This window comes from Poromitra crassiceps (assembly GCF_964638095.1).
Source record: "Poromitra crassiceps genome assembly, chromosome: 13".
Lineage (NCBI taxonomy): Eukaryota > Metazoa > Chordata > Actinopteri > Beryciformes > Melamphaidae > Poromitra > Poromitra crassiceps.
Genome location: NC_139644.1, coordinates 20726090 through 20753349, shown reverse-complemented (window position 1 = coordinate 20753349; position 27260 = coordinate 20726090). Strand labels below are relative to the sequence as shown.

At 44.6% G+C, this 27260-nt stretch overlaps 1 protein-coding gene across 1 annotated transcript; it reads right to left on the bottom strand.

The window, feature by feature from the left end:
- Positions 1-4357: 4357 nt before the first annotated feature.
- Positions 4358-25966, bottom strand: LOC310787224 (alpha-2,8-sialyltransferase 8F-like; the record flags this gene model as incomplete). The annotated part of the gene is made up of 7 exons (XM_083648591.1): positions 25832-25966; positions 8949-9032; positions 8667-8744; positions 6326-6476; positions 5155-5267; positions 4944-5036; positions 4358-4838 (listed from the first exon to the last, which is right to left on the bottom strand). Exons 1-7 carry the CDS (start codon positions 25927-25929, stop codon positions 4358-4360), a joined length of 1098 nt encoding a protein of 365 aa, XP_083504717.1. The 5' UTR covers positions 25930-25966.
- Between the last annotated feature and the right edge of the window lie 1294 nt (positions 25967-27260).

The following is a 27260-nucleotide window of genomic DNA, read 5'->3' as shown; positions in this document are numbered from 1 at the left end:
CAGCTGTATGGAATATGGATCAGATTAGTGTGATCAGATTAAGCATGCTGGCATTTACTGTACCCTACATATCAGGGGGAAATGTTACTAAGGTTTCTCAGTGGCAAACAGATGAGAGATTTTACAATATGTAAAATCATAAATCAATGGATATGGTGTTCCAATGTAAAACAAAGCCATTAAAGTAACAGTAAATAATTTGTCCCATATTAACCTTCAGAATCTGCTGTTTATAAGTCAAAACACTGCATTCTAGTGGCAGATGTTGGGCACTGACACTAAATCGGGTAAATTGCTGAGAAAACATCACCTACTATCAACCAGTTAACACTGAATCCCACTTTTGGTTGAGCAACAAAATGCAGACAGTCAATCACTGAGAGAATTTTTCTGATAAATATTTATTCACTTACACTTTCATTCCACTCACCACTTCTTGTTCACAGAAATCAAATTAACAAACATTCACATTTGATTTCTAAGTTGGCTCACCAAAAGTTCTCACGCTGGTCATCTACACCTACATTGTTATCTGCATGACAAAATCACAGTAAGACATTAAAGTGGGACAGTGAAGGAAAGAATGCCAGTTGCATGAGATCCACTCAACGTCCACCTTCCTCCTGAAAATGCATGGAAATCCTGATACATACACTAAGCTCATCCAAACAGCAATGTTGTCAGGAAGTTTTCACCCATAGCGCGCTATTCACAATATCACTTTCACTTTACAGTCAGTCAAATCTACATTAGTTTAGCATGTACAGCCACTTAAAGGATAAGTTCGCCCAACAAAGTTGTTTAGTTCACAAAACATTCATGGCGTTTTCCAGGGAAACCTAATTACAGAATTCTCTGAAACAAATGAAGTGATGGTGACCAACTTTCAAAGGTAAAAAAAGAACAGAGGGGGGGAAATGCCTCCATACTGCTCATCTGGCGTAGTCTGGCGAAGTCTCAACAAGCCCTGAGATGCCAAGTTGACTTGAGGACATCATTTACACCTTGTTAGCTGAAATCGTCACTGTAGCAGGCTACAGCGCCTTTTCAAGTCAACTTGGTATCTCAGGGCTTTTGAAGACATGGATTGACATCTCAGGGCTTTTGAAGACATGGATTACACCAGTATGGAGCCATTTTATCCTATGTGTTGGTTTTGTGCGACTTCTTCCAGTTTTACCGGCACGGTGATGTTGCCACTCTGTCAGAGGACCGACTCCGGTCTTGGTCACCATGGAGACGGCGAGGTAGCATGTTGTTACACACAGGGGCTGTGACTCTCTGTGAACTGCTCACCATGGCAACTTTTGTGAGGAGGGACTGCCTGGACCTATTTACTAGTGCCATTACTTAGCCTTATTACTGAGCCTTTCTCAGGGTCCTGTGCTGCCCACAACCCAGGCACAGCCAGAGGCCCCTGGGAGGATGTGTTGTGCAGAGTGGAGGACACGGCCCGAGCAGGCGCACTGAGACCTGAGGCCCAGCTCATCTCTGTGCTACATCCAGCACTGAGTGAGAAACAGAGAGCGGAAATGATCCCTCACAACCAGCAATGGGTTTTATGTAATATTCATGTGTTTAAACATACCTTAGGCGACTTATAAACGCACAATTACCTCCTGTATTTTTCCAAAGAGGAAGTGGTGATTTGTGGTGAATACATTCATAGTGCCAAAAAATGATAAGATGGAATACATTCAACATTCCGGTTCTAGTGTAATATGTTCATGCGTATCATCCATGCTTTGTGTCATCCAGTCAAGGATGTATTTGATTCACTTCAAAAGACATTTTGTTTCAGCTCGCTTAACTGTCAGTGTGATTGGCATAAGCCTGTGTTCACACCAGGTGCTTAACATAAGCAGAACTGAAGCTGAAGCTGAGCTCACGCTTAACCGGTCACACAAGAATCACTGTCTTTTCCTCAGCGCCTCGCCCGGCGTGCATTGACCCCGCCCACAACTTCCATTGACATCATGCCTGGCAGCTTCACGCTTCACGCTTGCAAAATAGAACCGAATCCTGAACGATCACTTAAAGTCCCTGGAAACCAAAATCCACAAAAACCTTCTAACTATTAAATTTAGGGTCTTATGTGAGTAATTGTGTGCCTCAGAAAGTAAGTTGACATTACTTTCACCCTAACCCCAAAAATCGACACTTTTGCTTCTGCTCCGAGAGAGAGAGAGAGAGAGAGAGAGAGAGAGAGAGAGAGAGGAGACCTGCTGCAGACAGGACATGCCCACACAGTCCGCGGGAGAAAATACACTCTAAAATCTAATTGATTCTCATGACTTTTGTGATGACTGTCAAACCTAAATTTATATACTTTGCGACGTTCATCATCGTTCAAATTTGGCTGGTGGCTTATTAACATAGGTTCCTGTGATGTGATTAACTCAAAATGCTAAATAATAATAAAATATTTCTGGTTTCCAGGGACTTTAAGCGCAGCTTGAGCATGACTTGAGCAAGGCATGCGCGGCTGGTGTGAACGGCTTAACGAGGACGCCGAAATGAAACTTGTGGGTTCAGCGTAGGTTGAGCGTTGCTTCGGCGTATGGTGTGTACGGCACTAAAAGACACTAAAGTGCAGACCCTCAGAAACTGCTTTTACTTAAAGGAGAATTTCGTTTTTTTTTAACCTGGATCCATCTCCTGGCATTAATTATGATTTGGCCACTCACCAGGCGATCTCCGCAGCGTTTCTGGCCGTCCTAGCGTTGTTTTGACATCAATAGCGTCCAAGTCAGTTGTAAAATGGAGCTGACTTGGGGCCAAGTGTGAGCCTGTCTTTCCTGCATCTAAATAGCTATTTTTATTCCCGTTTTCGCCAAATATCGTCAGAATCTGATCCCTCAAGAAGCACCACAGTGATATTTCGCCAAAGGCTGTTTCCTGGAGTCCCACAGGGATCAAATTACCTCAAACGTGATCTCGGTCACCAAGTCTCGTGAAGTCCCGCGATACTTTCCTGCCGACTGACCAAGTACAGGAGGACGCTTTGCGGTGGTGGTTTTAGCGCAACCTATGTGGGGTTTGGCGTAACCTATGTGGGATTCGAAATAACGAAGGTTATGCCAAACCCCACATAGGTTGCGCTAAAACCACCACCGCAAAGCGTCCTCCTGTACTTGGTCAGTCGGCAGGAAAGTATCGCGGGACTTCACGAGACTTGGTGACCGAGATCACGTTTGAGGTAATTTGATCCCTGTGGGACTCCAGGAAACAGCCTTTGGCGAAATATCACTGTGGTGCTTCTTGAGGGATCAGATTCTGACGATATTTGGCGAAAACGGGAATAAAAATAGCTATTTAGATGCAGGAAAGACAGGCTCACACTTGGCCCCAAGTCAGCTCCATTTTACAACTGACTTGGACGCTATTGATGTCAAAACAACGCTAGGACGGCCAGAAACGCCGCGGAGATCGCCTGGTGAGTGGCCAAATCATAATTAATGCCAGGAGATGGATCCAGGTTTAAAAAAACCGAAATTCTCCTTTAAGGAATGGCTTTCCAGTTTGAGCAAAATAACTGTACCACCAGAATCCAGCTGGAACAAGCCTGATAATAAATAGTCGTAAATACAAAATAAGATTATTGAATATAATATTTACACTCTTGTGATTTTTGCATTTTGACATTAACTCCACCTCCAAGCAACCATCATCCGTGATCCACACGTGTGCCACAGACTCATCCATTCAGTCTAACACATAAGGCTTAGCTTAGTGAGTGACTGAGTAAGCCCTGAGGCTGGTAGGGGGGCACGCTGGCGCAGTGGTAGTGCTGTCGCATCACAGCTAGAAGGTCCTGGGTTCGATTCCCACCTGGGACGCTGTGAGCGCTGAAGGAGTGTGTGTCCATCCGCATGTCCTCGAGTGCCCACCGCCCGGGTGGGGTCGTCAAAAGGGCCTTACTGTGTGGAGTTTGCATGTTCTCCCCGTGCCCCCTGGGGTTTCCTTCATATAGAAACCCCTCACCAAAACATGCAATATCCTGGTCGCTGAAGTGGTGGCGCCTGTTCGGAGGGAGGGGAACTCGTTGGAATAGCGTGATCCTCCCACGTGCTATGTCCTACCGGTGAAGCTTCCCCTGTCAGGTGAAAAGAAGCGGCTGGCTACTGCCCATGTCTCGGAAGAAGCATGGAGCCAGTTTCAATTTTCCTCAGATTGGCAGAGGGTGGAGCAAATAAATTAAATTAGCACTAATTTGGGAAACAAATGGGATAAAAAAAAATCAGGGGGCGGGTTTGTTTAAAAAAAAAAAAGCCCTGAGGCTGAGGCTACGGAGAAGGCACTGTGCTGTCTGGGTGCAGTGCCTACCTGCTGGCACTGTGCTTTCTGGGTGCAGTGCCTACCTGCTGGCTGGCGTACAATCTCCCAGGTGAAGCTTGAGCACGCCCTGACTGTGCAGCTCCAACAAGTGCTCAAACTCCACAGGCATGGTGTGGAGCTTTGTGTTGGTCTTTGAATCATCATAGTAGTGGTTGGTGAGGGACTGGTTTCTGACCGGGTGCTCGCTGAACGGCCAGAAGCCGTACACATGCACATTGGCACAGAGCTCCAGCGCCAGGCTAGCCACCATGAAGCCGGTGCTGAGCCGCAGTTGGTTAGTGAGGCCCCGGGAGCGCCAGAAGTCGTCCAGACTCTGCATATAGTCCGGGTTGAAGAAAACGGGCCGGGTGGAGCTTTCATATTCCTGGATGGAGTACAGGGCCCGCATGGACAGGTCCGTGTTGCGCAGGTAGGAGAAGGCAGGCAGCAGCAGCAGCGAGTCACCGTAGAGACGCAGGCTCTCCACAAAGGGGGAGCGCCGCGCCGTCAGAGACCTGAACCTGAAAGAAAACACAGAGGATCAAGGAACAAGAGACATTGCAGGTTAACTGTTGATGTTAAGGTTGACAACGAGATGTAGCCAGTCTCCACATCCACACACTCACCTCTCTCTTAAGATGCTCGGGTTTGCTGTCACAAGGTCAGTCTTGCTGCCCACATCTTTCTTATAGTCATCTTGCAAAGGAGCTAGGTTGCACCTGAACGAGGGTGACAGGGGCCAAGGAAAATCACTACATTTGTTTGAACAGGGGTGGTGATGGCCTATCAGCATTTCACACTCCATTATGAGATTGCATGTAATGGACGAGTACCCACCTGATAACAAACTGGGCAGAATCTATCTTCTCTCCACAGCTGCTGTTGACCAGGATCCCGCCATTCCCCACAACAGCACACGTGTCCCATGATTTATTTCCAAAGGGATTCTCCTGGAATCAACACCAACAGACACTTTACATGTATTATCGAATTGATAAACACGGGGGCACACACACACACACACACACACACACACACACACACACACACACACACACACACACACACACACACACACACACACACACACGATAGACCAGGGGTGTCAAACATACGGCCAGGGGGTGAGAACCGGCACGCCAAAGGGTCCAATTCAGCCCACACGACGACTTTGCAAAGTGTGAAAATTGCACTGAGAAGTCCTTCAATCCAATTTGATGCACTTGTGAAGGCTTCAGGGGTAAATTTACTTGTAATTCCACACACACACACACACACACACACACACATGCGCGCACACAACCTTTGCAGGTGTTGTTATTTATAGGTTATTATTCATTGATTTTCTTTGTCTGGCTCACTTGAGACCAAATTGGGTCGCATGTGGCCCGTGGACTAAAATGAGTTTGACACCCCTGTGTGTGATGATGGACCAGGAGCCATGGTGAGGGAAGTGTATTTGACTCAAAGTTTACGCTCCATGACAGCCAAAGGAACAAGGAACAAGAAGGACAAAACCAAACCGAGATAACGTGATGTTTAGACTAATATCAATAATGAAGACTACTTACATGTAGCAGCCATCGCCCAGTTCAGGTTATATCACAGTGCACGCCCCCTTTCTTTGTCTCCTCATCCATTCACAGTCTCCCATGCTTCTCCTCTGTTGCAATAACCAATCAACCCAAGCTATTTCTTTCCTGCTGAGCCAATCACCTAACCGGCGCAGTATATCAGAGTCCATGTTTTACTATGTGCGATAGAGTACCGTAGGAATGAGTCCGGAAAACACGGATGCTAACACTTCCGGGTTCTTCACTGTTTCTGCCTATGAGATTTTTGAATGGGTTTTTGGCGCGATGCTTAAAATAAGGTCTGTGGTGAACGCAAGCTTATTCAAACACGAACCTGTGTTCAGCAGGTTAATCTTCACACATGAGGTACCACACTAATAAGTGGATCACTGCAATTATACAGCAGCTCTTCTGGCAAGTACAAAACAACTTGCCTCTATAAAGGTGCTGAAGATCTCGGGCGTCACTTGGAGGGGGTTCTTAGCCAAATCCTCACCATTGTACACAATGTTGGATCCCAGTGGAGTGTTGGCCTGTGTGACGATGGCCTTGGTGAGGCCACTGCAATTGGTGCTCAGCAGATCTCTGTAGAACACAGCAAGTTCTCGATTAAAGAACAAACTTAGAGGAAAGACTTTAGATGAAAGGAGATGTAGGTTGATTGGTCAGTTTAGGTGTGTAAAGACAATGGGTTAGGGTTATTGTCAGTGTTATGAGAATTGACAGTGTTTTTCCTCTCAAGTTATAAATGATTAAGCTTCTGGATTTACTTCCATAGAGTTGATTTAAAGAGTTAAAGACAAAGAGAAGTAGCAGGCAACAGAGTGAATATGAATGACATTTTATTTTTGTGTCATGCTAAATTAATGGCCCATCCCACGTGAGATTGCATGACAGTGTTGTTGTGTTGTATGCGGAAGAACGAGACTAGGATGCAGCGTAGCGTTAACAAGAAGATATGTGCTTTACTGAACAAGTGCACTTACTTCTACTTCCTACATTCATGAATAAGTTATTAATTCCTCTTGCCTATTGTCCCTAAATCCCACCCAAATCAAATATTCTCCTAGCTAACCTGTTCTCCTCCATGTTTAATTAACAGTCTGTTCCATAACCGGATCACACCTGCCTTCCAATGTAATACATGTTTCCCATCCTTATCTCCAGTAATGGCATGGGTTGGTGCAAATTTGTGTACTTCAAGAAAGTATCTCATTATCAACCCCTTCACATTTAGGATAATTCTTATGTCCCCAAACCCCAGAAGCATAGTCCAACACTGGGCACATACTTGATACAGTTTGTCAGTGTTGTAGTCAAATCACTATATCTCGAGTCTCAAGTCCCCAATGTTTGAATCCAAGTCTGAGTCACCAAAGAAGAGTCCGAGTCAAGTCCCCGGAGTTACACACTGTCGGAAATGAAGAATCTTTGACTTTATTATAAACACTACATAATTCTGTTATTTAATAAAAAGTAAATGATCCATGTAATTAAATGGAAATGAGTCCCAGAAATGGGTCCCAGAGGGATGCTTGATATTTACTGAATTTCAGCAAATCTTTGAGGAACATTTCACATGATTGATTGATTGATTGATTTATGATTGATTTATTAGATTTTTCTTAAACAAGACATGACAATAAGAAATAATGTTGAGACAATTGAGATTGAGACAGCTCAACAAGCACATAACCATTATGTCGTGACCAGCAGGAAACAGCAAGTCTGCAGAGTCATAGAGCACATAGAAAAACAAAAACAGGTGTAAAAACCATGTTCTACAACAGCATGAGTGAATACTGGATTCTGATTGGCTAGCAACAGTGGTAAATAGGCCAACAATCTACAGTTCGGCTCCAACCGCAGTATCACTCCGCTCCCTGATGCTGACTCCGCTCCCTGTGCTGACTCCGCCCACTGTTAGCCTGTCAGTCTGCAAATCTCTAACAAGGAAATGGCCGATCTCTAACAAGGAAATGTCCAATTTCGTAGTAACGTTTGATTTACTGGGTGGATTGAGTTTTGAGCAGTGGTTAGATGAAGATGAAGGTGAAGTGAACAAAGAACGACATGGTGAAATTGGGGAGAGAGAACTGGCTGAGCTTGAGTTGTCACGAGTTCGGACTAGCGGGAGGTCGGACTAGCGGGAGGTCGGACTAGCGCCCGGACCCCGAACCTGGGACTGTCAAACAAACAAACGCCCTCTGCCGTCACCAGATATCAACACACCACCACCAAAATGGGCTGCTTTAGATAACTGTTTAAATAACTGTACTTTTACAGGCAATGTATCAATAACTGTGAATCCCGTTAAGGAATAGGTTAGTTGTTTTTTGGCTCAAAGGCAACTAAATGTTTAGTGCAATCATTGATCTTGTGTATGGAACTATATTCTGTGGCGGAAGGATAAATGTATTCTGAAACCAGTAATGATTATAAATAAATGAATTGGATGTTACAATTGTGTATTTTTTATATTATTTGGTAGCTGGGTGGTTGGTTCTGTAGGTACTAGTATTAAATGGACGGGTCGGCTTGATCTAGGTTAGGACGGGAGGGGGGGGGGGGGGCTGGAGCTGCAAGGATTCAATGTATCTGAGGAAAGGCTGCCAGACGCAATCAAATTTGTAGCTAGAGCCGCTTAAAGTATGTTTGATTTTCTCTAGTTTCATAAACGTAAAGACATCAGCTAACCAACTCGTATGAGTAGGGGAAGAGGCATTTTTCCAGTGAAATAAAATAAGTCTCCTGGCAAGTGATTTCTTTTTTTACCTGAACTTTTTGGAATTGTCCTCCTGCTTCCTCCAGGTGCGAGAGTAATGCTCCACTAATTTATCAATGATGCTGAACCTGTGACACACACACACACACACACACACACACACACACACACACACACACACACACACACACACACACACACACACACACACACACACACACACACACACACACAATCAGCAGGTGCACAAAACCTGTAGCACTTGATAACATGTACTGCAGGGACAAAAGAGGTAATTTAACAGAGAACCAGTGATGCTTGTTTGCTCTCACCCGCAGTTTTTGCATGGTTTAGCCGAGGGCTCAACGGCTTTTTCCTCCCAGGCTTGGTGGACAGAGGCTTGAGGTTGCATGTTTCTAAATGGAAGGAATAGGGAGAAAACAGCTGGTCAGATTAGTCAAATGCAAAAAGCCAAAGAGCAAGATAACGAGTCAGAACAGTCACCTGTTCTACTATGAATCACCTCATTCAATGGAAAGGAATTGCTTCAAAATGTCCCCATTCTCTGGGGTGGAGTTGTACAATCTCTACAACCCAGTTTCCCTGGGGTTGTCGAGATTACTTGCAAAACCCCATTTAATGGGGACTTGTACAATCTCTACAACCCAGTTTCCCTGGGGTTGTAGAGATTACTTGCAAAACCCCATTTAATGGGTAGGATTCAGGGGTTTCCCTGGCGTTGTAGAGATGACTTGCAAAACCCCATTTAATGGGTAGGATTCAGGGGTTTCCCCGGGGTTGTAGAGATTACTTGCAAAACCCAATTTAATGGATAGGATTCGGGGGTTGTACAGATTACTTGCAAAACCTCATTTAATGGATAGGATTCTCCATTGGCTCTTCTCTCGACCACCCTGCCCACCTCTGCAGGCATGGGGAGGGTCTGCTTGGACCCCTGTGTCCTTAGGTTTAGGCATGGGGGATGGGAGAGGTTAGGGTTAGGGGTGGGAGAGGTTAGGTTTAGGCATGGGGGGGTGGGAGAGGTTAGGTTTAGGGTTAGGGGTGGGAGAGGTTAGTTTTAGGCATGGGGGGTGGGAGAGGTTAGGTTTAGGGTTAGGGGTGGGAGAGGTTAGGTTTAGGCATGGGGGTGGGATAGGTTAGGTTTAGGGTTAGGGGTGGGAGAGGTTAGGTTTAGTCATGGGGGTGGGAGAGGTTAGGTTTAGGCATGGGGGGTGAGAGAGGTTAGGGGTGGGAGAGGTTAGGGTTAGGGGGTGGGAGAGGTTAGGGTCTGGGTTAGGATTAGGCATGGGGCATGGGAGAGGCTTGGAGGGGTCTCTGGAGATGACCCCTGATGGTCTCGAACCCTCCCTTTGGCCCGCAGACCCCCCGAAGCGACCCCAGGACCTCCACAGGGTCCTGGGGCCCACCCAGGCCCATTAAATGGGCTTTTTCTGGTAAACTGTGCAAGCTGTCCATTGAATGGGGTTTTTAAGGTAACCTGTGCAAGCTGGACATTAAATGTGGTTTTGCAAGTAATCTCTACAATCCCAGAGAAACTGGGTTGTAGAGATTGTACAACTCTACCCCAGAGAATGGGGACATTTTGAAGCAATTCCTTTCCATTGAATGAGGTGATTCATAGTCATTCTTCTCCATTCTTCTGTTAACTTCTTGTGAATGAAATAATGTTGACGTTTAACGATTCATCAATTTGCAGTGGGGACCCCTGGACCACACACCCCACCCCACCCCACCCCCCAGGAGCCCTGGTGGATCCCACATTGAGAACCACAAAATAGATGAGAGCAATAATTGCATACAGAGTCATGCATATATAGAGGCATCTCTCCTGGGAAGAAGAGTGAATAGTGGAAAATGTGCCAGTTGATTGAACAACCAGAGTCTAAAGTCTCAACCAGAGACCTTTCAGTCAGGTTGTTCCAATGACTGGAAACACCCTCAAAAGAAAACGCTTCAAAAGTCAACAGAGTGTGAATCAAATACTGTAAACCTGACTGAAGCATGTCTCCATGACATCTCATCATCCTTCATCTGGCTGACTCACTGACTATGTGACTGAACGAATGTTACCAGGGTATTAAAACCAGCAAATAATAAACTGTGCCCAGCCCTGCGGGCAGATGAGCCTCTGTTGGTATGCAGAATGTCTGTAAGAACATTATCCAGGTGTGGCAGGGATATGAGGAGCTTATTGAGTTTTGATTGTATAACTTGTCACGCTAATGCCGTATTATTATTACCTGCCATAATAATAAAGAATATATAATAATAATAATGAATATAGCTGCAAGCGGCAATGGCAGGGGTTCAAGCCTTGCACAAATTGAACACCTAAGGCTATGTTCACACAGGGCACCCAAGCCTTGCCTACACCTTGCCTTTACCCACGCTTTTAAATAGGCATCCTTTTTAGTTAATGAGGCTGTGTACACAGGGCGCCTCAACGTGAACCTTGCGTGTACCCACGCCTTGCCTGACCTGCGCCGATTTTATCGTTTAGGCGTGAGTTCTATTTTCAAGCCGACTAGGCGCGTGAAGGCAGACTTCTTCTGTCAAGCCATGAAGGAAAAATGCGACAATATCCGTGGGAAATGGCAAAGGCAACTTAATTTCAAAATAAAATGGAGTTACTACAACAGTGTTGAGCAGAGAGACTGAGAGAGAGAGATTGACGGGTGGCTATCACGTGGGGCTTTCTCCCCATTGGTAAACAACTCTTCAGGAGAGAGAATAGCGACCGAAGAACCAAGATGGACAATGAAAAGTTAATCAACTTAGTACAACAGCATCCAGTTCTCTATGACAGCAGTCACCCAAGAAGGAGACCTGGTTATAGGCTACATATCCAGCATCAATAGCACATTAAATATATCCGATTTATTTGACCTAACCATGATAATTCGGGACCACACGTGACAAAAAAAATAATAGACCAGAAAACCCTTGTGCCATAGAAAAATTTATTTCCTCCTAAATAGTTTATCGACCTCACCTATAACAATGGGTATTTCTGTATGTTTTCAAATCTTTTCCTGTGCCAACAGGTTAAGACAGAGATAATTTCACCAACATTCAGTATTAAAAATGTAAAAGGAAAAAACGAAATGGGGGAAAAAAGTTTTTCCGTTTTTCCGTCTCCGTTCTTCCGTTTCAAACTTTAAAATAAAAACACTTAAAAATGGGCAGCGGGCCACAGTTGGCCACCCCTGACTTGGATTAAACCAATCAGAGTAAGACACATCTTCCCATTCAGCTCATCATCATCTAGCTGTCAAACTAAAAGCCACCTTTTCTCTCTGTCTGTTCTGCTGCTTTTTCAGTGCGTTCCTGTGACCCTCCTCCACCCCATTCTCCTCCAGTCCTCTCCAAGGTCTTCAGATTCAGAAGCCTTCTCCAGCTAGACTCCATGGGGGGGATATTCAATCCTACTCCTGGCTGCACTACCCCTGCTGATCATGATGTCATTATCAAGCTGACGTCATGATGGAGACTAATTGCCTAATATATATCTAATGTGCCTACAGGCTCATGTATCTAATCATTTAATAAATCATTGTCATTCTAGAAAGGTGTCTCTCTGATTGAAACGTTTTTAGGCCTTTCGCAGGCCATTTTATGGCATCGTGACACCATCACATCCCTTCCCTGTTTTTCTGCCACAACGCAAATTTCTGTGAGTTGGTACATCGCAGAGACCTGAAATTTTGACCCATTGACAGATATTGGTGGTTACTAGTGTAGAATAATTAGATAATAGCCTGCAATTACTCCTCCTGGGGTTAGGGGCACTGCAGGCGCAGTGTCTTGGTATGACCTTCTGTTCAGAGGTTATAAAAGCTATCAACGCCCATAGAAGGGGGTCATTGCTAGCTCACGAAGGCAGGGGTACGAAGCTGGAATGTCCCGGATCCGGTTAAACTTTTGTTTCTGTAAATACATCATGTGCGTTTACATGCAAACAATAAACGGATAACTGAGAATAATCAGTTTATGGCAATAATCTGATTTCTGCGTTTACGTGCACTTTAATAATCCGACAATAGGAAAAACCCGGGTTTACATGATTCAGTCAATTAGTCGGATTTCTCTCCAGAAGGCAATAAAACAACAAAAATCACATTTTCATTACTTCTTTGTCCGGCTCGGAGGATGGTTTAGGTGAAAATTAGTTTGTATCTCGTTGTCGGGAGGCGTCGCTTTGGAAGTGTGAATCTGTCATATATTTCCAACTTTACCAAGCATAGAGCACAGACAGGCAGGCGACTGAAGCACGTCAAATAACATGAACGATACAGATCTTGACCCAACTGAATTTAAATAGCTGTCAGAAAACGGAGAGAATTAAGGTCTTTAGTGGCGGATAACTTGTGTTTTGAACAGATGAGTAGGCTACGTTTTGTTTGTATAAATCTTTTTAATCCGTCATCTGAAAAAATCATCACACACAGATCACGGCTTGCACACTGAGTCCAATGCGTTTTATTGAAGCGTTGTTCTATTCGCAGTTCGAGACAAATATTCGTCATCTCCTGTATCCACATTACAACATGGCAGTGCAGCAACGGGGAGGCAGCAGGTCGGGGAATAATAAGGGAAATGAATACGGGATAATGGCTTTTACCTGCATTCATCTCAATAGATTAATTAATTAAAAGAGTCAACAGGAGGGTGAATCAAATTCTGTAAAGCTGACTGAAGCATGTCTGCCATCATCCTCCATCTGACTGACTCACTGATTATGTGTCTTAAAGTATTGAAAACAGCAAACAATAAATTGTGCCCAGTTCTGCCCTGGTGGCAGGTCAGAGGATCCTCTGTTGGTATGCAAGAATTATGTCTGCAAAAAGATGTTATCTATGTTATGTTTTTTCTAGTGGATCAGGGAAATCCTCTCAACCATTCATCCCCCAGAAGTGTGAATTGCTCGTCGCAGAACTATGACGTGCAGCGCGCAGGCCTGTGTCTTTCATAGGCATCCCCCCTGCCGCCGAGAGGATGCAGACCTGGTGAGACGAAGGAGAAGCCCGGCTGGGAGAACCACAGTGCCTAGACTCTCCATGCACTGATGTTCCTATCCCTGTGGAGTAGTTCCACACAGGCGCGGACTGCATAATCGGGCACGTCGGGCAAATGCCTGGTGGCCTGGCCTGGCCTGGCCTGCAAAAAAAAAAAAAAAATTTTTTTTTTTTTTGGTGCCCCCAGTCAGGCCCCTCACTGAACAGCAGGCCAGGCGCCGCCTACTGGTTTACTAGTGGTTTTATTACTTTATTCAGGGTTAAAGTGGGTGCATCTCATTGTAAAATTGGACTCGGCCCAAATTGGGCTTCAAACGGCCCAAATCTGGCTTCAAACGGCCCAAATTGGGCTTCAAGCGGTCCAAATTGGACTTCAAACGGCGCAAATTTTTCGCCGCCGCCCTTCGGACGCCGGCACGCGTGTCGGCCCGTATCGGCCTGGCCTGCTTGGTATCCAATGCCCGGCCTGAATTAGAATCCCAGTCCGCCCCTGGTTCCACAGCAGCGGATTGGGGTTTCTTGGACCCGTCCGCTAGCAACATTGCAGAGAAAGATTAAGTGGACAGATCCGTGAGTGGCTGCTGCTGGGATACAAGTCGAGGCATAATTAGCCTCGGCTGGGTCGCCTTGCCGAGGGTGTATGATGTTGTGAGACCCGAAACACCCAACGACCCCAGGTTACATCACTGATGATGTATCCCAGTTGCATTTAGAAGATGTAGGGCCCTATTCTCCCACAGGCCTTCGGCACTAAAACGGGCCTTAACCGCAAAAAAACGTGCCTTGCGCCTGTTTTGGGACGATATCAATATGGCTTTACGCTGCCAAATGCGCTTTAGGCCGAATGGGCGTGGCGCAGTCCCAGAATGGGCCAAAGTGGGCGTGTCGGCCTTAAATCTCGGCGTACTGATATCTTGGCACCTGCCTTAAATTTAGCGCTTTGCGCCTTTGAAAACCAGGCCTATTCACTGCGCCAGTGCACTTGTGCCTCTCCCCTGTCACCCTTCTCTGTCTCTCTCTGAAACCAGGCCTATTCAGTGCGCCAGTGCTCTTCTGCCTCTGAGTCACCCTTCTCTCTCTCTCTCTGACTCCCTCGCTCAAACAGACACAACACATAGCAGCACCCAGCTTCCCATAGGAAATAGCAGTTGTAAGTTTACTGCCTGTGAATGTCCACTCCCAGCATGCAATTGGGTCCTCCATTTCGCTACTAAATAGAGCCGAAATAGATATAAAAGGTAGATCTAAAATAATGTGTAATGGTAAGACAACCTGCAATTGTCGAACATTTCAATATTGGACCAAATAAAACATGAAATGAAACACCACCCTATGTGAAACATATATGTCCTCTTGAGCCTATATATACCCTGTGTGGATTTAACGTGATTTAGGTAAGTGACAGCGGAACGCGCTTCGGAAGCTTCTACTGTCATCTGCTATACTGTGATGTGCGCTCCAATAACTTCGCCCTACTCCACATTTAGTTTTACAATAAAAACACATTTATGCAATGACTTTACATAATGTAGGGTATATTTATGTGCATCATTCTACCTGCAGCAGGGGAGAGAAAACGATATCTTTCTGGACAAACTTTCACCAATCTAATAGGCTATATTTTTCTAGCTGATGCGTTTAGTACATTATTTTCACTTTGATCTTGCTATAGTGTAGCATATTTACATGCTTGCAGTATTGAAACTGCAGTTAGATTGGTTTGAGAAGCATAATAATATGGAATAATAGCCTATAATGCAGACAGACAGGCTGGATGAAGGGAGGGGGGGGGGGGGGGCAGAGCGTTTGGCTTTCGTCTGGTTTTGCGGGATCACTGGAATTGGAGCTAAAAAGGCAAGCGTGCGATTCGTTTATTGCACTTATCCAATGAGCATGACGGTGCATAATTTTACGCCTAAAAGGCGTGGTTGTAATGCTTTGGGCTGCATCTAGCGCCAGCACGACGATATCAAGTGCGCCTTTCCACGCCCACTGCTTTGATCTGCGCCTGCCGCTCGGCCTAGAAACTGCGCCGATGCAACGATAGGGGCCGTAGTGTGTAAATATGTCGGGGTTAAGGCATATTGCACAGTGAAGCCTGGCCTCCCCCTTGCCAGGTGCATCTATTAGATCAGAATGTATGATGGCACTGCGCAGCATTATCAAGGTGTTATGGCAAGGTGTGTCGTGCCATGGAGGGCCGTGAGTCTGCAGTCTTTCCTTTCAACACTGCAGCAGATAAGATTGATTGATTAATGAGTGCAGGGAGGAGGAAGTAGTCATGAAAACCTGTCTCTACTGTACATCTACAGCCAATTTCTGCAGCTACCAACAATGGCACATCTAACTTGGCATCTTGAGAGCTATGCAGAAATGATGGTTGTCTCATCATGGAAATCCCCTGCTTGACAGCAATGTCATTCTTCACAATCCAGTAAGTAAGACATAACACCTTGATGACGTCAGGATCTGTAGGCATACCATATCGCTGACCAGCCTCCTCTCCCTTCCATCCGAGGAGTCTGGCGCCGCAGGTTTCCATAACTGGGATAAACCCTCCCCTGCTCTACTCTGCTCTCCCATTGGAGCGATTGTTTTTCGGTGGCAGCCGGATGTCCGCTCCCGGCTTATTACAAACTCGTCATTGGCTCCGACCATGTCAATCAAAGCGGCTTCCGCTCCCTCCTGCATATCCGCATAACTGTAACCTGCCATCTATAGCAGAGGTGGGCAGGTCACTAAGAAAAGAGCTCACAAGTAATAATCAAGGCTATTCAAAGCTCAATAGTAAAGAGAAGCTCTACCATGCCAAGGAAGTATTAGACATCTTGTGATGGGCGATGCCAAATGGGCAGGTGCTTGAGCACCTCCTGGGGTCTATCTGTGCACGTGCATGGGGTTGTTGCAGAGCATACTGTATTTGTTGTGTAGCTGAGTGTGAGTGGCCTTATTGTTAACATTAGCCTTGCTGATGTGTATGCAAATCTGAATTTATTTATCTTTGTGGGGGGGGTTGCCTTCATTTAGATAGGACAGTGCAGACAGGAAAGGTGAGGAGAGAGAGATGACATGTGGCAAAGGACCTCAGGTCTGATTTGAACCCGCGCCGGCCGCACGAAGGACCCAGCCAACGTTGTACGCGTGTTACCATGTGAGCCACCAGGACGCACACAAATCTGTATTAGTTGATTGCCTTGGCTTGCATCCATGAAAACTTGTAGCTATAGATTGCGTCTGTGCAAGACTTCAGCATAACACTGGAGCACTAGGTAGGGGGGACCCCCCGATTGCCAGCGGGTATTTCGCACACTGCCTGTTAAACGAGCACAAAACAATCGCAAACGCAAAATTAGCGCTTTTGTGACGATAGGGCCCCCTGTCTTTTGGTCCTGTCAGCAACTAAGCTGATTATTTTTCTTCTTTTTACAGTGTGTGAGGACGAACCACCTGACTGGAGTGAAACTTGGAAATTAGATATAGAAAAAAACCACATGGGCCTATAATGGGTTTACAGTAAATTGTTTAATCATTATCTTCATTTGTGCAATCTGAGTTTCAGGAAAAAGATCTGAAGAAGTAGGCGGCGGTATGAGGAGAAGTGACAAGAGGATGACATGCTGAGACAGGAATTCAGCAAAAAACAGTTTGTGATTGATGTTTGCCTGTAGCATCTGTAACTTCATGCTGCTTTTCTTGGGCAGGCCAAAATGTGGTTGAGACCAAAAGTTGATTGCGGCTAGTCTCAAGTACTCCGGCACTACAGGTAAATCTGCATACCTCTAACCTGTATGAATAATGAATGAATGAATGAATGAATGAATGAATGAATGAATGAATGAATTATTTTATTTGCGTGTCATGCCACATTGTGGCCCATCCCACATGGGATTATATGACACAGTTACACAAAATATATACATTTTCTTTTTCTTATTTTATCTATACATTTCATTCCTCCTCATCAACCAAGCCTTTTCTAAGAAAGTGGCAAATGCAAAAGTTTCATATTGGAAGAGCCGTATGAATTTTTCAGAGTCTTCCAACCACACAAATTCATTTTCTTTGTCTACCTTATTAAAAAAAACTCTGCCTGATAGTATTATAGAAGGGACAATAGAATACAAAGTGTGTTTCGTTTTCAACTTCCTTAAGTTCACACAGACTGCACAGTCTATCCTGCTCAGCAGTGCCCACAAATCGGCCTGTCTCAATATGAAGGCCAAGTATGCCAGCTCTGAGTTGAGCACATAGAGAGCGCTTTTTCTTAGACAGATTATACAAAACATAATTCTCTGTGCCGTACACATGCTTTATTTCACAGAAGGTGCGAAGTTTTGGTTTGTAACATATATCTGATGCCCATTTATCCTTTACTTTCTGAAAAATAATGTATTTCACTACACTAATAATAACTATGAGTTGCTTTCTGTGAAAAACATCTTCCAACCCAGCTCTTAGAAGGACATCATGCATGTCCCTAGCCCATGCTCCGTTTACCATCATATCCCACTCAAAGACCTTTCTAGAGATTCTGTTGGTATTCAGACCCAGTATCCTATTCCAAAGTCGCATCATACACATACTCCAACGTACCTCATTAGGCTCCCACCCCATATCACCCGTGACAGCTGTTGCGTGTGGCCATGGACGGTGCATGATCAACTTCACACACGGTATGTATCATGCTATACATTCATGTGTTTACATACTGTGTGTAAAGCTGCTTAATTGATCTCCTCTGCTCCCCATACCTCAGGCTGAACACCTGCAGACAATCGGCTGATTGCTGATGCAGCTCTGCCTGCAGGTATTTAAGCTGGCTTGCTGGCAGTTCTACCTCTGAATCCAGCCCAGCAGCACCTGCAGTTTGTCCGATCCCCATGCCCATTCCTTTACTTTCTTAGGTCCTGGCACAATAGGTGCCAGGCTTTATTGTTTTAGTTTAAACCTGGTAAGTTCGGTAGTTATATTTTCGTTCTTAGTTTTAGTTTAGTCTTCCTAAATTATTCTTTAACTTTTTGAATTGTTAGCTTAAGGAGAGGGGCTGGCTTCGACGGCCCTATATGGGCCAGCCCAGACCCCTCTCCCTTTTGCTTGTTTTGGCCGAACTGCCAGGTTTTCTTGTTTTATGGTTTTGGGCTTTTCTTTTTCTTTCAGGAATTGGGAAAATAAATAAAAACCCTATCCTTTTTGATCATTGTGTTGGCGTCGTTTTATGTTATGTTCTCCACTTGAGCCTTGTTTGATGTATGTATTGTGGAGGCCGTAACAACAGCCAGGATTGGTACAAACTTATGTACGCCCAAAAAGTATCGTATGGCTCTGTTGTGAACAGCCTCACTTTTGGGGTACTGTTTAAATCCCCACACCCCTGCTACATAGTCCAACACTGGGCAAACACAGGCTTGATATAGTTTGGAGTAGGTAGAGAAACCAATATCCTTCAGAGCTTTTGTTTTCCCTATAACACCCCCAAGCGCTCAGTTTGCTGATTCCGCCAACAAGGTAGTGCCTTTTAGGAAATTCATGTGTTCGTCAAGGATAAGTCCAAGATATTTATAATTCTTTGTATAATTCAACACCTTATCCCCAAATTGAAATGGAAAAACACTTGTACGCTTGGTTGGGTTTTTAAAATGCATAATTTCAGTTTTATTTTCATTTATGGACATTCTCCATTTCCTACACCATTTATCTGCACATATCAACATCTTTTGTAGATCGACTTCTGTTTCTGCCATCATAATGATGTCATCAGCATAAAGAAGAATGCTAATCTCTTCCTATCCTACTTAACCTAACCTGTATGTTAGGTTAAGTTTTCTAAAGTGTTTTTCAAACTCATGAGGTCTTCAGGTGGTGTTTTGGTGGAATTTTTACTTTTTTTTAATATATATACAGTATATAATCAATTCCCGAAATCTATGACAAATGGTATCAACTCCAGAATTTATTAATGTCATTATATAGACTATCTGAGCACCCCCAGTGTAGTGTCCCTGGTCAAGTCAAGTCTCAAGTCACTGTGTGTGTGTGTGTGTGTGTGTGTGTGTGTGTGTGTGTGTGTGTGTGTGTGTGTGTGTGTGTGTGTGTGTGTGTGTGTGTGTGTGGCCGCATGCGTGTGTTCGTGTGACAAATAGACAGATTTGTCCATCCAGTTCTTCTTCTTCTTCTTCTAGTAGTTGCACATGTGACATATTTTAATCACTGCCACATAATAATGTGGTAATGCCGAGCTGCGCAGCCTTGCCCGCAGCTCGGCTGCTGTGTGGCCAATGAGACCAGCATCACTGATGTCAGATTTATGACATCACTATTGATGTCACAGTGGGATTTATGACAGCACTAGATTCATGACATCACTGATGACAGTGGGATTTATGACATCACAGTGGGACAATCACAGTGGGACAGAGAAACAGAGAAACAAACAGATCTCCCTCTCCCTCAGTCTCTCTCGTGAGCCTCCTGTCAAGCTGTGTATGGTGGTCCACAGGATCATTAACCTGAAAGCCCCTGTGTACCTCTCTGGCTATTTCCTGAGGGTTAGCGAGGTGCACAGTCACTCCACCAGGGGAAGCTCAAACAACGTTGTTCCTTTTAAATTTAAAACCTTAATAGGTAAATTTACTTTTTTATACTCAGCAGCGATTCTGTGGAACAGTCTCCCCGAAAATATAAAAGATCTAGGGTCCAAACTCACGTATAAGTCCACCTTAAAACAGTGGCTACAGAGCGGCCCCTAAGGTTGGCCCTTTCTGCAAGAATTGATTCGAAATGATTATTGCAGAAGTGTAAAGGTTGTATTGTTTTTTACATGTATATTTATGTGTGTATTTAGGTATGTGTACAGGGGTGGAAGTGTGTACGCGTGTTTTTGTATATTATGTATTTATATGTATTTATATACATATAGATGGTTTTTCCTGTATTTATTTATATGTGTAACGCATGTAATGTTTAGTTTGTTAAATGTCCCTCGCGCACACACGCGCTCATACATGCACACATACACTCACTCCATTTGCTTCACGTCTAGGACCACAATGGAAATAAGCCCTCGGGCTTTGTTGTGTTTTATTCCTTTTGTTTCAATGAATCTGGTCTTACGCTGTATTTCTCGTGCCATTGTTTCAATAAAGTATTCAATCAATCAATCAATCAGTCTCTCCCGTGATCCTCAGACTGATGACATCATCACTGATGACATCACTGATGACATCATGACTTATGACATCACTGACAATGTCATCAGTGGTTTATGACATCACTGATGTCACAGTGGTTTATGAAATCACTGATGATGTCACAGTGGGATTTATGACATCCCTGATGATGTCATCAGTGGGACAGACAGAGAAGCAGACACTAATTGCAGCTCTTCACATATAGGTTTGGGAAACTATTTACAGGCAGCCATAGTGCACCATAACCAAGCGTCTTTGGGTCCGCCTATTAACTTGTAACTTGATAATAAAACAAAAGACATGAGAATCACATTATACAGCCCATAGCCTAGGAATTGCTCCTGCAATATTCTCAGCACAACACAACATAAAGAGTGGAAGAAGTATTCCCAAACATCCTAACATATGGAGGTACACAGAGCCTCACAGTTCATACATGTTCATAGACTGTTCATAGGCTACAGACACATTAAATACAGAATAGTAGAATACAAACTGTCAGTTATTTGTTAAAGACCCCCTAAAGTCAGGTTTCAATATGTGTATACTGTAAAATAACCCTAACCCAAACACAGGCTATCCACCTTATTTTTGAATGCGCTGTAAAAATAATTATGGGTACAAGGTCCGGTTTAAGTGACCTGATTGTTGCAGCTTGCCATTTCCTAAAACGGTTGATTTGAAAACTCTGCAGGCAAGATGGCCGCCTATACTCCCTTCTTTAGCTGGCAGAATTCCTCTCCCATAAACTAACATAACTTGGCCAATAAGTATGTAACATACAAAATAAAACAAACGGGAATGTCTTCATTTGATGTAGAATGCAGAGGACATGTACATTAACTGTTAAGTTAAACTTGCATTCCAGGAATATTGTATTTACTGCGCTGCTCCAGATAACGTAGTTGGCTCGAGACTGTTTTGTCCTGGAACCCACTCGCTTTGTGTCAGAACACAATCGATTTGGGGGTGGAACACGCCAGGATTGGCCAACGCCAACGCCATTGCACAGAACTGTTGAATCAAATCATCGACAGAGACGCTATGGCCCGCCTCCGAGTATTTTCAGTATATCAGAGATGGATAGAGAACGTTCGAAATATAGCCAGCCACGTTATAAACAACTAACCAACGGTTTTGCCCGAAATTGTTAAAAGTTATTTGGTCATTCAGTGGCGTTTTACTGCCATGTAACATAACTAACTAGCGGCTAATATTAGCCACAGTAGGCGATTACCCATGATGCTTAAGATCGGGATGAGCCAGCGGCTGATACGGCCGATAAAACAGTATAAAAACAATATTAAGAACATAAGAAGAGCTAAGAACATAAAAGAAATGAATGAATGAAACATTATTTCCTCAATCATTTTTTCCTTCCTCCAGCAGCATTCACTGCTCGGCGTGGTTATAATGCTTAAGGCCGCGTCACCCGTGTGTAGCGCCGACACCAAAATATCAAGTGCGCCGGTCCACGCCCACTAATCTGCGCTGCGCCTGGCCTTTTGGTTAAATTTTTTTTTTTTTTTATTACTGCAGCACTTTCATTAAAACAAAACAAACAGCATCAATTCCCCTTCTCTGTCTGGCTGCACGTTTTCTGCTGCTTGACAACTGCTGCGTTAGCTACAGACTGCTACGTTCTTCTTCTACTACAGGAAAACAAGACTTCTATCCCATTTACAACAGTCACTGAGTCGCCACTTGCTCACAGGTACTGCCTTGTTGGCGAGAATCGTGTAGTGCATTCTTATACACCAAAGCATACTTCTCTCAACTGTCAACTGTCAACTGTTCCAACTGACTTTCTAGTGAATGCTTTCCACAAAATCATGAACAATGAGGAAAACCAGAAGGAATAAAGTTCCACTTTTACCAAAGAAACCAATAAAGAAAAAAAAAACATCGCATGGATGCATAACTGGGACGTATCCTCAGTGATGTACCCTGGGGTCATAGGATGTTTCGGGTCTCGCAACATCATACACCCTCGCCCAGGTGACCCAGCCGGGGCTGGCCAAGCCCCAACTTACGTCCCAGTAGCTACCCACGGTCAGCCCTATAGGGAGGGTCGAAGGTGGTCACGTGGTCAGGGCCACTCAATCCGCTGCTCCGGAACTACTCTGCTGGGACCGGGGGAGGGGGAGGGCTCTGGTACATAGAGGGACCGGGCTCTGTGGGTTGCCACCCGGCCGGGTTCCTCCCTCGTCTCACCAGGTCTACGACCTGTGCGCTGCACCAGACTCCCCCGCTCCAAACATCTCATTCCGAGGTGATGGTATCTTAGTGGACACCATGCAGTACCAGTACTTGGTGGCACTGCAGTCTCCACTTGCAGCTTGAATGGCCCTCCTAAAAGGCCTCTCGTGGGTTGTTGGGCTTCTTCCTCACGGAAGACGCAGGCTGGGGAGCTAACCCATACTGCTACCCGGGTGCCGTCCCTGTTCACTAGTCTTTCCTGGTTGTCACATTCTATTCCTATGAGTCACTGGCTAGGCCAGGCTAACTAATAAAGAAAAAAAACATCGCATGGATGCATAACTGGGACGTATCCTCAGTGATGTACCCTGGGGTCATAGGATGTTTTGGGTCTCGCAACATCATACACCCTCGCCCAGGTGACCCAGCCGGGGCTGGCCAAGCCCCAACTTACGTCCCACCAGCTACCCACGGTAGCCGCTGCTCCAGGAACTACTCTGCTGGGACCGGGGGAGGGGGAGGGCTCTGGTATGTAGAGGGACCGGGCTCTGTGGGTTGCCACCCGGCCGGGTTCCTCGTCCAAAATAGATGTTCTGCGAAAAGTTATATCATCCTGAAAACCCAAATAGTTGAAACTAGTAAAAAAATTATAAAATTATCTGTCAGTGCAATAAGGTAAAATTACATGTCAAATTAGTTGTAGGTCCCCCATAGTAAACATAAACATAATGAACATAAACATCTTCCCATATCTGTCAACCTGTCACAAGTAGGTGGTTGACTCCTACTGGAACAATTTGGTGTACCCATCACACTTGGCTTCTACATCCTGCTTCAAATTGTTCTTCATAAATTAGAATATAATGCAAATTAATCCCCATCCCCGAACCGACAACCTCTGGCAACCTACCGCCAAAGTTGCCCCCTACCAGCCCATCCTAATGTAGCAGGCTAAAATCGGCCCTGTATATTATTATTATATTATATTCTGTCTGCTTGTCTGTCTGTCTGACTGCCTGCCTGTCTGGCTGATGTTTATTTAGCATTTTTATTTTATTTTTGTTTATTTTCTCAGTGTTCATTTCTATAGGACGAATCAGCGTGACGTCACCTGACACCCAGAAATGCGGAACCCCGCGGCAGTTAATACTATGAGTTGTGCCAAACAAACGTTAATATCTCAAAAACAAAAAAAAACTATACATGACATCGCTTGTATTTTGACATTCTGAGTGAGAGCAGAAGTAGCTCAAGAGTTTGATGTATAATACATGCATGTCATGTTAAAGTTGTGTGAACTGTCGCAGTTTTTAAAATGTAAACAGAGTTAACTGGCTAGAGTCAGACACTTGGGCTCCATGGGTTCCATTGCTGTTGCCACCCAGTGACGCGGTTTGTTTACCAAAATGCTGCTCGGCTGATCCCTCGTATAGCCTAATCCATTGACAATTTTTAATAATGTTAAATATTCTTTAAAAAAGTCATTTGTTTAAGAAAGCAGCCTTCTGTACTGTTACTGTACCTTTGCATAGTCATATATCGGTGCAAAATCTGTGCACAATCCACATAAAAGGTATATTTTCATTCCAGCTCAAAAATTCACTATATCGGCTGCCATATGTTAGTAGACGGACAAGCCCGTCTTTTATTGTCACACGAACACACCCAACACATGCATGCGGCCACGAACACACACTCATGCTGACGGTGGCCGGTGAAATTTGTTTGTCCTCTGCATTTAACCCATCCAGGCTTGTCCTTTCCTCCGAGGGGCAGGCCAGGAGCAGTGGTCACTTTTTCTTTCCAGCGCCCAGGGACCAACTTCGGATGTTGTCGTCACTGGTCGGATGACGATGACGATCTTCTGCATGTTTTTAGTGGGGGGGGGGGGGGGGGGTTATGTACGGAGGAACCCCCTGGGGAACACGGGGAGAACATGCAAACTCCACACAGAAAGGCCCTTTCGACGAGATAACCCACCTGGGCAGTAGGCACTGAAGATATGGGAGGGAACACAACCCCAGCGCCCACAGCGTCCCAGGTGAGAATCGAACTCAGGACCTTCTAGCTGTGAGGCGACAGTGCTACCGACTGTGCCACCGTACCCCCTATCCCCCTATACCCCCTATATCGGTTATCGGTGTCGGTGATTTCCCCCCTCTCCAAAATCGGTAATTACTATCGGTTACAAAAATCCTTATCGGTCGGTCTCTACTTTGGAATACCATCCCGACCACCTGTTACATTTAAAAAGGGGTTAAAAACATTCCTCTTCAACAGAGCCTTCTCTTAACTTTTTTTTTTTATTATTATTATTGTCTTATATATCTTATTATGTTGTCTCTTATTCATGTTATCCTCTGATTAATTTATTGTTTGTACTGTAGGCTAACTCAGATACGTCACTTTGGATAAAAGTGTCTCCTAAATGAAACAAAGTAAAGTAAAATAAAATAAAGTAAAGTAAAGTAAAGGACATTGTCTTTAATCAGGCCTTTGTCTACCCAGACCGTCCTGTGTGACTTTTTATAATGTTCTCTGCCTTTGATGCATTTTATATGGTTGTTTTTTTACTCTGTAGCCTACTTTGAGATTTATCTTAAATGAAAAGTGCATGAAAATGTATTATTATTAGGCTATTATTATTATTATTATTATTATTATTATTAGATTATGATTATGATTATTACATGTAGGCTAGGTAGCCTACTACACAGCACCATCACAGCACCATCATATCCCCATTTAACTCTAGCAATGAAGTCACCAAAGTTAGTTTGACTTAGCGGTTACCTTGTTTCGTTGAAGGTGTACCAGGAGAGAGCGGTCAGCGCGCTGCCCAGGATGACGAGGCTGAGCATCAGGGAGAAGAGCAGGATCAGGTTCCTCATGCTCCCCTGCCCGACCGGTCCCGCTGCAGCCTGCCTGCCCGCCTTGACCTCCCCTCGCCTGGTGTTGGCTCTACACATCGCACGAAGTGGAACAGTTAAAGCGAGTTCACACTAGGCGCTCCGAGCCGGCGACAAACTCCCCCTGATAGGCAAATCACGTTGGCTCTTGGCTCGCAACTGTCGACAGACCGGGCGGGGAGCTTCCAACGGAGGAGCCATTCAACCAGCTGCAGCCAATAAGAAGCGCAAGACACGGGGTAGGAGGAGGCAGACACAGACATCTGTAGCAGCTCCCTGAATCATGCATCCATCTGTCTAAAAACTATTTCCACGGGAGTTTCCTCTGTCCTGTTTATAACTACTACAGTGGGCTATTTAGTTTTGCTGTGCTGCTGGACATAAGGATTTATCAGGACAGCCTCTTTTGGGAGCGTACCTATGTTCCCCGTCTGTGACCATGTCTGTTTTGTGTTACTGTGTCTGTTACACCGATGTTGGTACAAGCACTTTTTGCCCAAGACAAATTTCCCTCCTGGGACAATAAAGTTTATCTCATCTCATCATCTCATTATGACTTGCTTTGCACGACTGTCCTGGTCAGGTTCTGCCAATCTGGTCAGAACCTGTGACAGCATCATCCAGATGTTCCTGTGTCGGGTCCACCCGGTAATTTGGGACGCCCTGCAGCAGGACACGCAGAAGAAAGTCAGTGAAGTGGAAGGAGCAGTAAGGTAGGCTATAGGTCACTGATAGCACAGCTGTATGGAATATGGAAAAACACCAAGCCATATGGCATCTGCGGATATTATAACAGATGAATACATTTACAAAAGTGATAAGATTAAGCATTCTGGCATCTACTGTACTGTACCCTATATCAGGAGAAAATGTCACTAAGGTTTCTCAATGGCAAACAAATGAGAGAAGTGGAGGAAGGTCAATAAAAAGGGGTGGGTAAAAACAATATGTAAAATCATAAATCAATGGATCATATGGTGTTCCAATGTAAAATCTTTGCTTGACAAAGATCCTGAAGATCGAAACGTTGCAAATAAAAAACCATTGATGGAGCCTCAGTGTGCAGACTTTATATTTTTGTTATAGTTACCTTTTGTCCAGCACCTGTACGTTTTTTGGATGTGCGCACAATTGTCTTTTTCCAATGTAAAACAAAGCCATTAAAGTAACAGTAAATAATTTGTCCCATATTAACTATCAGTATCTGCTGTTTATAAGTCGAAACACTGCATTCTAGTGGCAGATGTTGGGCACTGACCCCAAAGAGACACTAAATTTGGCAAATTGCTGAGAAAACATCACCTATCAATCAG